Source organism: Cyrtonyx montezumae, unplaced genomic scaffold (assembly GCF_038088225.1).
Source record: "Cyrtonyx montezumae isolate F1298 unplaced genomic scaffold, pur_monq_1.0 scaffold_3, whole genome shotgun sequence".
In the NCBI taxonomy this organism is placed as follows: domain Eukaryota; kingdom Metazoa; phylum Chordata; class Aves; order Galliformes; family Odontophoridae; genus Cyrtonyx; species Cyrtonyx montezumae.
Genome location: NW_027072034.1, coordinates 83,264,190 through 83,276,825, shown reverse-complemented (window position 1 = coordinate 83,276,825; position 12,636 = coordinate 83,264,190). Strand labels below are relative to the sequence as shown.

Here is a 12,636-nt window from a genome sequence, read left to right as displayed (position 1 = left end):
TCTCAGCCTTTCCTTTCCTGGAAGATGCTCCACACCCCTTGTTGTCTTTGTGGCCTTTTCATACCTTTTTCCCCGTTCCTAGCATACTACTTATTAATGCTTATGGATACATATAAAAACAGAATTCAGTGAAGTAGCGTGGAAACGCTAGAGCTTTCTCTTTCCTTGTGTCACATGAAAACAGTATGAGCCCAGAACAACCATAGAATAATGATTTATTCCCCTCAAGCGTTGGTAACTGTATTTCAGAAATCCCTTTCTCTTTTTTGCCAAGATCTTTGCAGCCATTCCATGGCCGAACACGTCACAGAGAACTGTCAACATTTGGGTCCTTTTCTCTCTTTTTCACCTCTGCCATGCTTTATGGCTGTTTTCTACTGACTCTTAAAAGACAGAAGCCACTTGTCAATCAGTCACTCTCCTGTTTCAAATCCCTTTCCATTTTCACTGATTTAACTCCTCCTTTTTTCATTTTACAATGCAACCCCTTCCCTTTTTAGTCCAGCTCTACTCCCTCACAATCTGTGGGATGTAACTGGATGTGACCCTGAACAATCATCTAAATTTGTCACAGGATACAGCCATTATTTAATTCGAAGCCTACCATGGACAAGGCAAAGACGTAACTGATGTCTTCTGTAGACATACCCAGATGAGGCTGGATACCACTAACTGTATCTGTAGCAACAAAAGTTCAGTATGAACCAGAATGTCTACCAGTTGCTGGGATGCCAATTCTAAACTCCTTGCTACTATTACCACACTGCTAACAGCACTGAAACTACTTTAAAGTTAGCTCTGCTTTGTCTGCTTGTACCACTGTGACAGTGAAGTCACTGCCAGGACACATTTCCAAGGAGGTTATTTTGTGCTGCCAAATATTGGAAAGATGGTGTGTACTAGGATTGGGCTCTAAGGTTTAAAATAGGTTGCAGCTGATTAAGATGCAGCAAAAAGAGGAACAGAGAACTCTGAATTTAACATAATAGTGTTAAGACTTCTACTGCCATGAACACTGCAAGATGCTGATGTCTAAATGCTTGAATTCCTCTGATACCCCCAACACTAATTGGATTTTGTGGGCAAAACACTGCCTTTGTTCCAGAGGTCCCTTTGCAGTACAGCTGCATGCAAAAGGTTATCGCTGCTGTTCACTACAGCCACACTGTTCAAGGCAAATAGCTTTCCTTCCAATGACTTACCAGGTTAAAGGGCTTGCTTTAAAACTGTGAGATCCAAGAACAGAGACAAAAATGAAGGCCGCTTTCACACATTCTGCAAGGAACAAAGTCTGGCATAGACTCTGTGTCCATGCCTAAGAAAATGGTACTCTATTCACTTTGTAGAAGTGGAAGGACACCAACAGAAGGTCCAGGGGAGGGCTGTGAAGATGATCAGAGGGGTGAAGCACCTCCTCTATGGGGACAGGCCAAGAAAGCTGGAGCCCTTCAGCCTGCAGAAGGCTCTGGGGGAAACTTTCTAGTGCTCTTCCAGTACCTGAAGGGGGCCTACAAGAAAGCTCGGGAGGGACTTTTTATAAAGGCATGTAATGACAGGAAAAGGGGAAATGGCTTTAAACTGGAAGAGGGTAGATTTAAACTAAATATTAGTTAATAGTTCTTTACTGCGAGGGTGGTGAGCAAGCCCAGCTCCCTCAGCCCTTCTTCACGGGAGATGTAATCCCGAGAACTCCTGCCACGTAACATCCACGTTCTGAGGGGAACGGAAGCTCCCGCCTACCGACGGGCCCCAGCAGCACAGGCGCAGCGATGCCCACAGTCCTCACATGTACCAGGCGGCCGTGCCGCAAGGCTGAGGGAAAGCTGGCAGGGTTCCTGCTTCCCAGCCGCAAGCACTCCGCGACAGGCCGACGTCTGACCCCCGCTGATTAAGTTATGCCTCCCGAGGTCGCAGCCGAAGGCCAAGGCAAACAAACGGATAAGGTCTGCGGGCCGCTACCCCGCGATACCTCACCGGCCGCCCGCTCTGCCCCAGCGCGGGCCTGGGCAGGAAGAGGAAGGGGTCCCCGTAGCGGGAGGCAGCCGCTCTGCCCTCCGCTCTCTATGGTCGGGAGGTGTGTGATGTTGAGGGGGGCGTAACGACCGCCGGTCGCGCCGCCGGGCACAGGGAGGAGGGGGCGGGTAGCGGCAGTGCGCGTGCGCGCGGGGGGCGCCGGTGGCTGAGCGACCCAAGGAGGTGAGCGGCGCGGGTCGCGTGACGGGTCGGCCGGGCCGCGAGCTCTCAGGGGTCGGCTCCCTTTCGGGAACGGGTGACTGGTGGTCCTTAGCGGGTGGCCGTGGCTCTGGGGATCCGGGCGGCGGGAGTGCTAGGGAGGGTGGGCTCTACTGAGGTGGAGTTCTGCTCATTAGAGAGGTGCTAGGCTTTTATAGCACCGAGGTGGTGGTTCTCGGTTGAAAAGGTGAATATCTGTGTTTCCCGCTCACGCTGACTTGTGCGAAAGAGTTAATAGCAAAAGGCTATTTTTTATTTGTCTTATTTATTTATTTGTGGCTTTATCATTCTTCCCACCCTTTCTCTCAGTAGCTATGAAGGTTCCCAAGGGACAGGACAAGTTTAGGACATCTCAGTTTTCAATAGAGAGGATTAGAGAAAACAGAGGTGTCATTTTGCTGCAGTTAGGATGGCTGAAGTTAAAAGCAAACAAGGAAATACAAACTTCAGGATCTGTTTTCATTCTCGAAATATTTATGGTTGGTTTTTTATTGGTAGGGTGGGTAGTTACACGTGATACTTCATCTAAAGAATGTATTTCTCTGCAACTCAGAGACAGTTCCAGTTCTCTAAGTATTCTGTTGTTAATTGCATACATTGGTTGAATTTAGACTGCCAAAAAGAACGGCTTGTGGGTTTTGTTTTGTTCACTATTGCTCTTCAACTTTGTGAGAGTTTTCCCAGACCTTCTTTGTGCTGAAGTATCTCACTTTTCATTCAAGATGTTGTAAGTGCTCTTGAGAAGCATTTTTGTTAAGCAGGATAGGTCATGCTTTTGATTTATGTAGGTATTTCCTGATAGTTTCTGCAACAGCTGTATTTCATTTTCACAAATACCTTTCTACTTAGTGGTAAGAAATTCGGTACTTCATCTTTAGAAGGTTTGGGTATTTCTTTTGCTCTCTGCTTTGAGTTCCCACATTATTCTTTTACACGATGACAGAAGAGAAACTTGAGGCTGAGGAGTGCTTGATTTCTGGTCGTTATTATGTGATCCTGAATCTAAGTTGCACAACAATTTGAAGTCAACTGGGGGTGGTGAAGTGTGGCTGAATGACTGCCTGCTTGTAGCAGGTGTCTGCTTTGAAAAAACGAACCCGGAAAACAAGTGACCCTGCTTGCTTAGGCAAATACTTTGGCCAGAAGTCATCCAGCACCGTGTGACTGGGCTGGCTGTTTCTGGCTTTAGGAGCTGCTTGTTGTGTGCTGCATTAATGAGACCAAGCAACATGTAGAGCCATGGGGGAGAGAGCTTCCATGTGAGGTAGGACAGAGGTATGAGTAACTGACTGGGAGGAATAGCGATGTGCTTTCTTTGACTGCCTGAAATCTTACTGGGCTGCTCATCTTGAAGGTTTGATAGTGGCTTGATTTATAGGAATACTGTGGTAAGGGTTTAGAATTACTCAAACAAGCAGTTTGAATACAATGGCTTTTCCGTAACTTAAAGTAGCACTTCTGAAGCAGTTCTGAATTCTCTTGAATGCCGCTCTAGATCACAACACTTCAGGAGGGTGTGAATTAGGGCTCTTACTTCGTACATCTGAAACTTTCTGTGTGCTTTGGTGCATCTCTTTGCACTCAGTCTGTGGTCAGTGGTTCAGTTGGAGTGGTGTAACAAAAGGAGCGATTCATAAATGTGTTTCTTGGCATGGAGAAGTCAGGTTACGTTTTCTAGAGAGAACGTGGAGAAAAGTAGGTGAGTGAGTAGTAATGTTGGACGGATGGACGTTTTCAAGAGTGCTCTCCATTTCTGCTCACTGTGCTTTGTGGTGCCCTTTGTGATGAAATGCAGATACAGCATTGAAAACGTGTTTGTGTTGGCTGTACCACGTTTGGGGCGCACTTTTTTATTAAGGCATGCTAGAATTGTGATCTTTGATGCAGTTTTTAACAAAATGAGTTGCACAGTGCATTTGGAGTATACAGCTGCTGGAATGAGCCTGGTTCATCTGCAGGAACCGTGTGCTGCAGTGTGTTAACCTGGCAGCTCACCTGCTGTGTGCTTTTACCTTCTTATTTGTACAGAACACATTCAGCTAAGGTTTCTTTGTCATCACAGGCTTCTCTGTTTCCAAGTCTTGTCTCTGTGGTGTATTTCTGTATACTTTGACAGGCATCTGTCCCTTAATTCAGAGCCCTGGTGAACTAAATTCACGTATAATGCATCCACAGTTATACTGACCCATCATGGTTGAACTCAAGGTGAAACTGCTATAATGAAACAAGTTTTGTGGGTGTCAGAGCTCAAAGGCTTGTTTTCCTTTGTTTGATGAAGTAATTAGGGCATTCAGCATTAACTTCTGTAGCAAACTTGTAGAGTTTGACCACATTCAGATATTTGCAGTAACAGGAAGCTCAACTAGCAGGTGTTTTATGACACTTTGTGATCTTTGTTCCATTTTAGAATGGGAGTGTTTAAGTTGATGAAATCCTATTTTTCATATGTTTTTTGTCTGTGTGTTTCCCTGGCTATCAGAGAGTAAGAGATGCCATAAGTAAAATGAAGCCCAGCTATGGATAGGAACTGTTGAATCACAGCCTGAACCACTGATTGATCACCTGAGGCGAGCACTGAGTCAGCCACAGGGGCACTGGTGAAGGGTAATATACCTGTGTGATGGAAGGGGTGGAGTCTGGCTCCACCTCTCCCAGACCCCGTTTAAGGGCTGACCACAACTGGGAAAGGATCTCTTGTTGGAGATCCCCTCCTAGTGGAGTCATCAGCACACCTTGACCATCGTAAAGGTGAGCCTTCCTTTTCTTTTCAGTAGTCTGTGTACCATCTGTATAAAGCCATACGGAAATATACCATCCTCTGTACTATTCCATCTGAATTCCTTTCTTTAGAATTATTCGCCCTACAAGCTATTAGAAGCCTGTATTTGGATATGCTATGCTTAGTGTTACAAGCATCCATTTCACAGATCAGATTTCGGGTATAACACCAGTGTAGGGAAGTTCATGGTCAGTTACCACTCACTGTATCGTTTTGGTCCTCCTTGTTTTTATTTTACCTGATTTTTCTCATCGTGATGGTTGCAGGCAGCTTATTCCTGCTTTGCTAAAATTGACACAGGAGCCAGAGATCCACGTCAAACTTCCCTGCAGAACTGGGTGGCTGCAGAGCAGCAATATGTATGTAAGGAAGAGCGAAGAGCTGTTTCTATGTAACTCATCTATTTCTTTCACATTGTCTGGTTTAGGGCAGTCTGTAGTAAGTCACCAGAGTTACCTGGGAATGTGTATGATCATTCTCCTAAAGTAAGTGTTGCCATTTAGCAGAAAGCTGCCTTCTGACCTTCTTCATGGAAAGGCTTGTTGGAGGGACACAGGAGAAGAGTGCTGGAGATGCTGCTTTGCCTCCTGATCTGGCAAACTCTGCATTAGTCAGTGCTGGTGCAAAGAAAGTACGGTTTGGAGATTAGCCTTACACTCTTCTCTGCGGAGGTAAGGCTGTAACTGGTAAGATGCAGGGTGGTTTGTTTTTTATGGCTGATCAGATAAACTGCACTGTAATACTAAAGGTATTTTTTCCCACTGTACTAGGTGACTGAAACAAGATTTACCTGGTAGCTTTTGTGTAGTCCTAATAATAAATATTTGTGGTGTAGAGAGGGCTTACTGGCATAGTCATTGAATGTGTACTTGATTGGAACAGAGCTGCACAAAGAGTGCAAACAGGGTTTCGATTACATTTGTCCTTTCTCTCCCCACCTCAAATGCAGTCGATCGCAGCTGTGTACCCAGTGTGACTTGGACCTCATCTGTATGTTCTCTGTGAGTGTGAGAAAGTCACACTGTCATGCAGGTACAACTCCACCAAAGGAGGGGTTTGCCAGCTTGACGCTGGGGAGCCTAGTGGCAGAACTTGTCCCAACAGCAGTGTGGCAAAGCATTACTTGGCTGACACAGCTCTAGTGTTGATGGGCAAGATGGTGAAGAGATGTGGCTGTCACTTTTGTCCTTTTGACTCTGCTGGCTTGATAGAAGAGTGTTACAGGATAGGGGATGCTCGCTCATCTCCATGGGTATATTCAAGAGGATAGGCAGCTTGGTTTGTCCAAGAAAGATGGCAAAAATGTCCAAATAAAAAAGGTACCAGGAAGGCTCTGATAGAAATCGTGTTTTGCTTTTATAGGAGCAGAGGCTTGAGCTGTAGTTTGTTATCGGATGGTTTATTATAATAATTATTTCTTGCAGTACTGTTCCTGGCCTGCTGTTCAGTCCACATGTGCCTAAGTGCCCCCTGTGCTGCTTCTGCCATGCCTTGGGGCCAGCAGAGAGGCTGCCTCCCCTCCCTTGCTGGTGTGTGAGTGGAAGGAGGGGCCTGTGGGGCTGCACTGTGGAGCTACTGTACGGCCAGGGATGAGCTGGATGTGTTGGCTTTTTGGTTTTTTTTAAAGTAATTCTGTGACTTTTGAGTTCACTCTTTCCTGCAGCATGTGAAAGGTAACAGAGGTCTCCTTATGGTGTGGGGTTTCCTGGCTGGAAAGTGCCTGCCACTCGCTTAGGGCTCTCCATACTTCCAGCAGTGACTGCTCCACAGGAGGGAGGGATGTGGCAGCAGCAGCAACAGTGAGTGTTTGATGTGCTTGCTTCCTTTGGCTTGAAACCTTGGAAAGTGGGAAGTGGTGTGGAATAGGTGTTCGACCGAGGGCTGTGCGTGTGCTGGGGAAAAATAGCCCACAGCTTCACCATTATTCAGTACTGTCCCTACTTCAATAGGACGAGGAATAGGATTAAAAAAGTGCTGTATAGAAGAGGTGTTAAAATCTATTACCGTAAAACCTAACTGAAAAGCTCACTGCTAAAAAGACAGATGCCTGTGAAAGGAGCAGCTTTATGCTCTTAAAAACATGAGGACTTGATCTTTTTTGCATAGAGAAGCTGACGCTGTACAGTGATTTTTCTGTCTTATCAGCAGTAAAGGACACAATTACTTCTTGGCGGACTTGGGTAGGAAGGTTGCTCTGCTTACCCACTGCTGCTTTTGATTTTGGCCTGGATAAAATAGTGAATGGTAGCCTGCATATCTGATCACTGCAATTCTAAGGAACTTTTTTTGTGCCTCATTTCCTGCTTGAATTTGAAGAGCTCTTGAAATGAGGTTGGAGTGAGTCCTTGTTGCTGCTGAACCAGATTTGCTGTCTGTGGAATTTGTGCATTTCACCAATGCACAGGCTTCCAGAAAATTCTGTGTGATAGGAAACTTCTCCTTACCAGGTAGTGTGAAGCAGATAGAGTCAGACAAAAAGTTATCTCTGGAGCTGTTCTGCAGATATTCTGTACTGGATGAACAGTTTTAAATACACATAGGGAAAAAAAATACAGGCAGTGAGTGTATTCTTGTAGATTATTTCTCAAAAAAAAAAAAAAAACCAAGCATTTAATGAGCTTTTATCAAGTCCAGTTGCATATCAGAGTTTGTTTATAAGATTTTTTTCTGTCACTGATGCCTACAATTGCCACAGAATCTTATACCTCCAGTTTTTGTCTAGATGGAAAAACAGCTTTTAGACTGGAATTTGTCTGTCTCTCAGCTTGGTAAATGATGGCTTCTATCAGGCTGTTAGGAAAACCTTTACCACATACGGGCAGATTGACCTTGGAGTGTGCATATGGGGAAGCCAGCTTGCGTTGGTGTTGCTCATTTGCTCAGTCCTTGCACAGCACATTTGACTCCAATGCAAGCACACATGTATTTCTGCTGGGAAAATCCTGTGTGGGAGGCAGTGGGCAAGGCACTAGGGCTTGGAATATGCTTTAAAAAAGGTAGAAGGCTACAGAGCTTGAGCCTGTAGGCAAGCTGCAGAGCACAGGGACAGCAGTCACTGCGGGGAGGATGTTGGGGAGCAGCACTAGGGTGATTGTGGATATACTTAGTTTTTTTTGTGTGTGTGTGTCTGTCTAGCTCTGAGTATGTCAGAGATCTTTTCCATTTTTCAGTCATTGACCTTTGGAATTCTGGTTGATCTGGGATAACTGTCCTTCATTTAATTTTTTTTAGTGGATTTTGAAATGGGCGTTGCCCTGAATGTTTTTTAGTCTTGTGTCCTGCAGTGCTGTGCACCTGTAGTCAGCTGTAACGTTCTCAGCTAAGTTTGGTTATGCTTCACTGGAAGATGGTGTTTCACAAGAGGAGTTGCACTTGGGGTTTCTGTGAAAGTTTCTCGGGTTCCTTTAATGAAGGTCAGAGGTAGCTTTTTTATTACAGCTATCTTCATTAGCAGTGACTTTATGGCTGTGCTACAGCTCTGGGCTTTCCAACCCCTACTATTCTTTGATTCTTTGGGCTTCTTGCTTGCCCTTTGATTTTAATCTGTGTCTTCAGTGAATGTCATAAATATGCCATCTCTTCACTGTTTTTCTCAATCACCTTCCTTCTTGAGGATAGTGTTTGCTGCCTGTGAACTCAAACACATCTGTCTGCACTGCTCTTATGCCATGGGGAAAAAATGAACCCAAAACCTAGTTTAAAAGGCATTAGTTATTCTTGAAGTAGTAGTGTAAATTAGGGTGGCTTACTGATTCATTTGTGATTTTTCTGTATGAAGTACAATATTGAAATGAGTCTGATGTTCTCCATAGAAAACATCAGAATACCAACTCGCAAGTTTATGAAACAGGAATGGTGCCCTTCTGCATGTGTTGTGATGATCTGAAGCTGACTAATTGTGACTGTGCATGCATATGTATGCCACTGCAGAAGCTCTCAGGTGTATTTTAAGCAAGAACAACATGCAGTTGATGCTATAGAGCTCAGTAAGATGTGATTTTAGTTATCGTAGAGAATAATGCACATTGACAGTAGTACAGTTTCAATATCAGTCAGCTATTGTGAACTTTCATAATGTCTGCTTGCGAAGGAAGCTCTTAGAACGGACAAAGAAAACTGGGGGGCTGTTACTTTGCTCAGTCACTGCAGTGGTGGAGATTGAAGTGACCAAGTTGAAATCGGAATCAAGCTTTGGTTCAGAATCACTTCTGCCACAGAGCATTCTTTTTCTGGCATGACAGGTAATGAAATCTAATTAGGAGATGATGATTGGATGAAAGAAATGCACTGATGTTTCAGTGAGCAATATTTGAAAACAAGTATTGCTGTTTTCTGCTCATTAGTCAAGCTTGAAACTGAAATTACTTAATGTGTATGAATATAATATTTCTGCTGTCACCTTTCAGGGCATCTTGGCTGCTAACTTATTTTATTATAACATGTCCGCCAGCAAGGCTCAGCAAGATATAGGAAGTGAATCTCATTACCGAAATAAGTTCTTTGTAGATCTCAGTGTCTTTGTCTTCCATTCCTTTCCTGTAGTTTTCCTGTTAATCTCATTCCAGTCGCTGTTACTTTCCTGTCTCATGCTTCTTTCCCTGTGGTGTTTGATGTATGGTAGTTCTGTGTGCAGCTCATTCTCTGGTTAGGGAGCATTTTCCCAAATGCCTGTTAAATAAATGGATTGAGTCAAGGCTCCTAGAGAGCTTTTTAACTGATTGTAGTCCATGTTCTGTTTGAGCTCTTACCAAACTTTGATTTTTCTCAATTGTAAAGCAGCAGCTGCTTTCTTAGGGATTTTTCTGGGTGAAATGGAATGTTGTGCTTGCTGGAAAATGAACACTCTCTTCTTGAGATGTGATGGGGTGTTCCCAAAGTGCTACCTCTGAGCTTTGTAGGGGCAGAAAAAAACATCTGGACCTCCAGAACTACCACAGTGTGTGTGTTTGTTCTCAGGATCCTATACTTGCAAGTTCCTGACAATGTGATTATAGTAATCTTAGCAAGGGAAAAAGTAGTGGAGGGAAGGATCTATTTTAGTCTTTGGTTCTGCATATTTGAAAACCATCAAAAGAACTTCAAAAGAAGCTCTGTGTATTTAAAAAGTGCTGCAGAAACACTGGAGACACAAGAATTGGATATGCAACAGCGCTGGTACCCCTCGGCATGCATCATATGCTGTGCCTTAGATAGCAAAGGTCTGGGGCGGGGACTGTCAGCTCCCAGCAAACGGAGAAGCTCAGACAATGCGTAGTGTAATTAATCTTACCAGTCCCAGGCTTGGCTCCCATGTACATCTTGGACATGGGGTTTGAATTTTGAGTGCTCCCATGTGGACCCAGAGGTTGGACTTCATGATCCTTGTGTGTCTCTTCCGACTTGGGATATTCTGTGGCCTGTACAAATCAGCATGTTTTTCCAGAAGACATTATGGCTAAACTAGTAGAAATGTACTATTACTCTATTCCTTCTGCCTGTGGTACCTCTCCAGAGGCTGTTATATATTTTGAGTGCTAGTGCAAAATCACCCTTTCATCAGTGCCTTTGCTTCATTTATCCTCAGCCCTCATTTTCATAGGTGGCAATTTTCTCCTGTTTTCTGTATCAAAGTGCTCTTTTACTAAAATTTTATTCTTTCTCTGTTGAGCATAAGTGTTACAGTGCTAACTTTATAGTATGATGGCAGTGGAAGTCTGTATGAAAACCAAGTTCTTAAAAAGGTCAGGAGTGGGAACAATGCAGAGGAGCAATTTGCCACAAGTCGTGCAGCTCGCTGTGGCTGAGCTTGCACCAAGCTCAGTTCTTGATCACTTCATTTGTACTTGCTGTTCCTTTCATATTTTTGTGCTTTCATATTTGCCTTGTATTTCTGATATCACTCCCTGTCTTGCCATAAGCTCATTTTATGAAGTTCAAAGGTATAGCAGTGGAGGACAATAGAAACTAACACTCCTCTTCCTTTTTTCTTCTCTTTGGTCCAGGTGAAGTCACGTTTTCTGACACTGAAGGAACAACCAGCGTGACAGTTCCATGAATTGCAAAACCACAAGAAGCGTGGCTGCCTTCCCTGCTTCCAGATTCCCTTCTTTACTGTGACATTCTTCTTGGGACCTTTGGCTTCATCCCTACTGAGTGCACAGCAGGAGGCCTGCCGTGGGCTCTGAGGGAGGAAGCACTTTGCTGATCAGGGGGAGCCATGGCCTTAGGTTTACATGTATTTCACTTCTTCAACAAGTTCAAAGTGCTTCTGCTTGTCACTTTATGTTTGATGGTGCTATGGGCTGTGTTCAGTTATTTTGTGGATTCTGGACAGACAATTCCTAAACTTAAGAGTGTGGGGGAGCATTTTGGAAAGGTAATTGGCCTGGAGGAGGACGAAGACAGTCAGAAGGAAGAGAAGATGAAGTTAACCGAAGATGTTCCTGCAACAAAGACACCTCAGGGTCCCTGTCCAGCTCTGTCACCACACCTGCGTAAGTGACAGGGATTTCCTCTCCCTACTAGCAAGTTGCCTCCACTTTGGTATTGGCCTGCTTGTTTTCCTCGTAGCTGTTTTACAGCCAAGACAACCAGTAAAGAGCTGTTTAACCACATGTTTTTCTGTGAAGCAAATATAACCACACCAGTTACAGTAAGTGCTTTTGGGTGGGTGGCTCATGGCACTGAGTTGATTGTGCTGTGTCTGGCTGGGCTGGCAGCTCCTATGGTGCTGAGCATTGCATTTGCAGCTAGAATGGCACTGAAAACAGTTCTGGCTAATGCTGGGTTGTACCTGTGCTGTATTGCTTTCCTTTCCCTGTAAAGGCCAGTAGGCTGAGGGTGGGTGAGACCTTGGGAGGGGACACAGCCAGCAAGGATGTATCATGCAGCTGAGGTTATGGAGTGTGGAAATGTACAGGGCATTGCTCTTTGTTCTCTTCGCAGAGAATGTCAGAATATAGCTTTTGGCATAAGGAAGCTGGACCAAATAGGTACTTTTAGGCTGAAGGCATTGGAAACCTGGCATCGTGAGCCATATTAATGCTGATAACTCACAGCACTGCAGCTCTTTTGTGCATTGATTGTATTTATGTCCATCATCACCTGGCATGTGTTCTGAGCAAACCTCTCTATCCTGCTTCTCTTATGATAAGATGAAGGGGATGATGGTTCCTGCTTGCGAGTTAGATTTGATACTCTCTTGAGTGATGCTGAGAGAGTGCAAAAATGATGCTGTAAAAAGAAAAAACAACAAACATTACAACAACCTAATACCTGTGTATTAGGCATTACTCTGGGCTGCTGAGCAGCTGTTTAGGAGCATGCAGACAGTTCTCTTCGCTGCTTACAGCTGTGTCATCTGCAGAACTGGAGTGCAGCTCACCTACTTTCTCTGCTTTGCTGAGTCTGGAGGGGGCTCCTTGCAGGAGAAGTGAAGATAATTGCATTTGGTTACAGAGAGCCCTTGTACATTTCTTACATGTTTATATTATTAAACCTGTGAAACTTTTGTTGATGCTTTAAGTAGAGATGACTTCTCACAGGCGCAGTCCTGTGTTTCTTTCCACTTTTCTCCTCTGCTTTGTCCTGGTGGCTGTTTCTGGCCAATTCTCCTGCAGCAGGATGAAACCTGTCTTGGTATTTAG

General features: G+C 44.4%; 1 protein-coding gene across 2 annotated transcripts in view; it reads left to right on the top strand.

The window, feature by feature from the left end:
• Positions 1–1,786: 1,786 nt before the first annotated feature.
• B4GALT4 (beta-1,4-galactosyltransferase 4) overlaps positions 1,787–12,636 on the top strand; it is a 20,615-nt gene continuing 9,765 nt past the window's right edge. Inside the window, exons 1-3 of one of the 2 annotated variants that reach the window (XM_065742094.1) lie at positions 1,787–2,074; positions 3,422–3,496; positions 10,993–11,484. In XM_065742094.1, coding sequence (XP_065598166.1) covers positions 11,208–11,484 — 277 coding nt within the window. In that variant the 5' untranslated portion in view covers positions 1,787–2,074; positions 3,422–3,496; positions 10,993–11,207. The remainder of the gene's footprint in view (positions 2,075–3,421; positions 3,497–10,992; positions 11,485–12,636) is intronic. The other variant, XM_065742093.1, reaches the window with a different exon arrangement.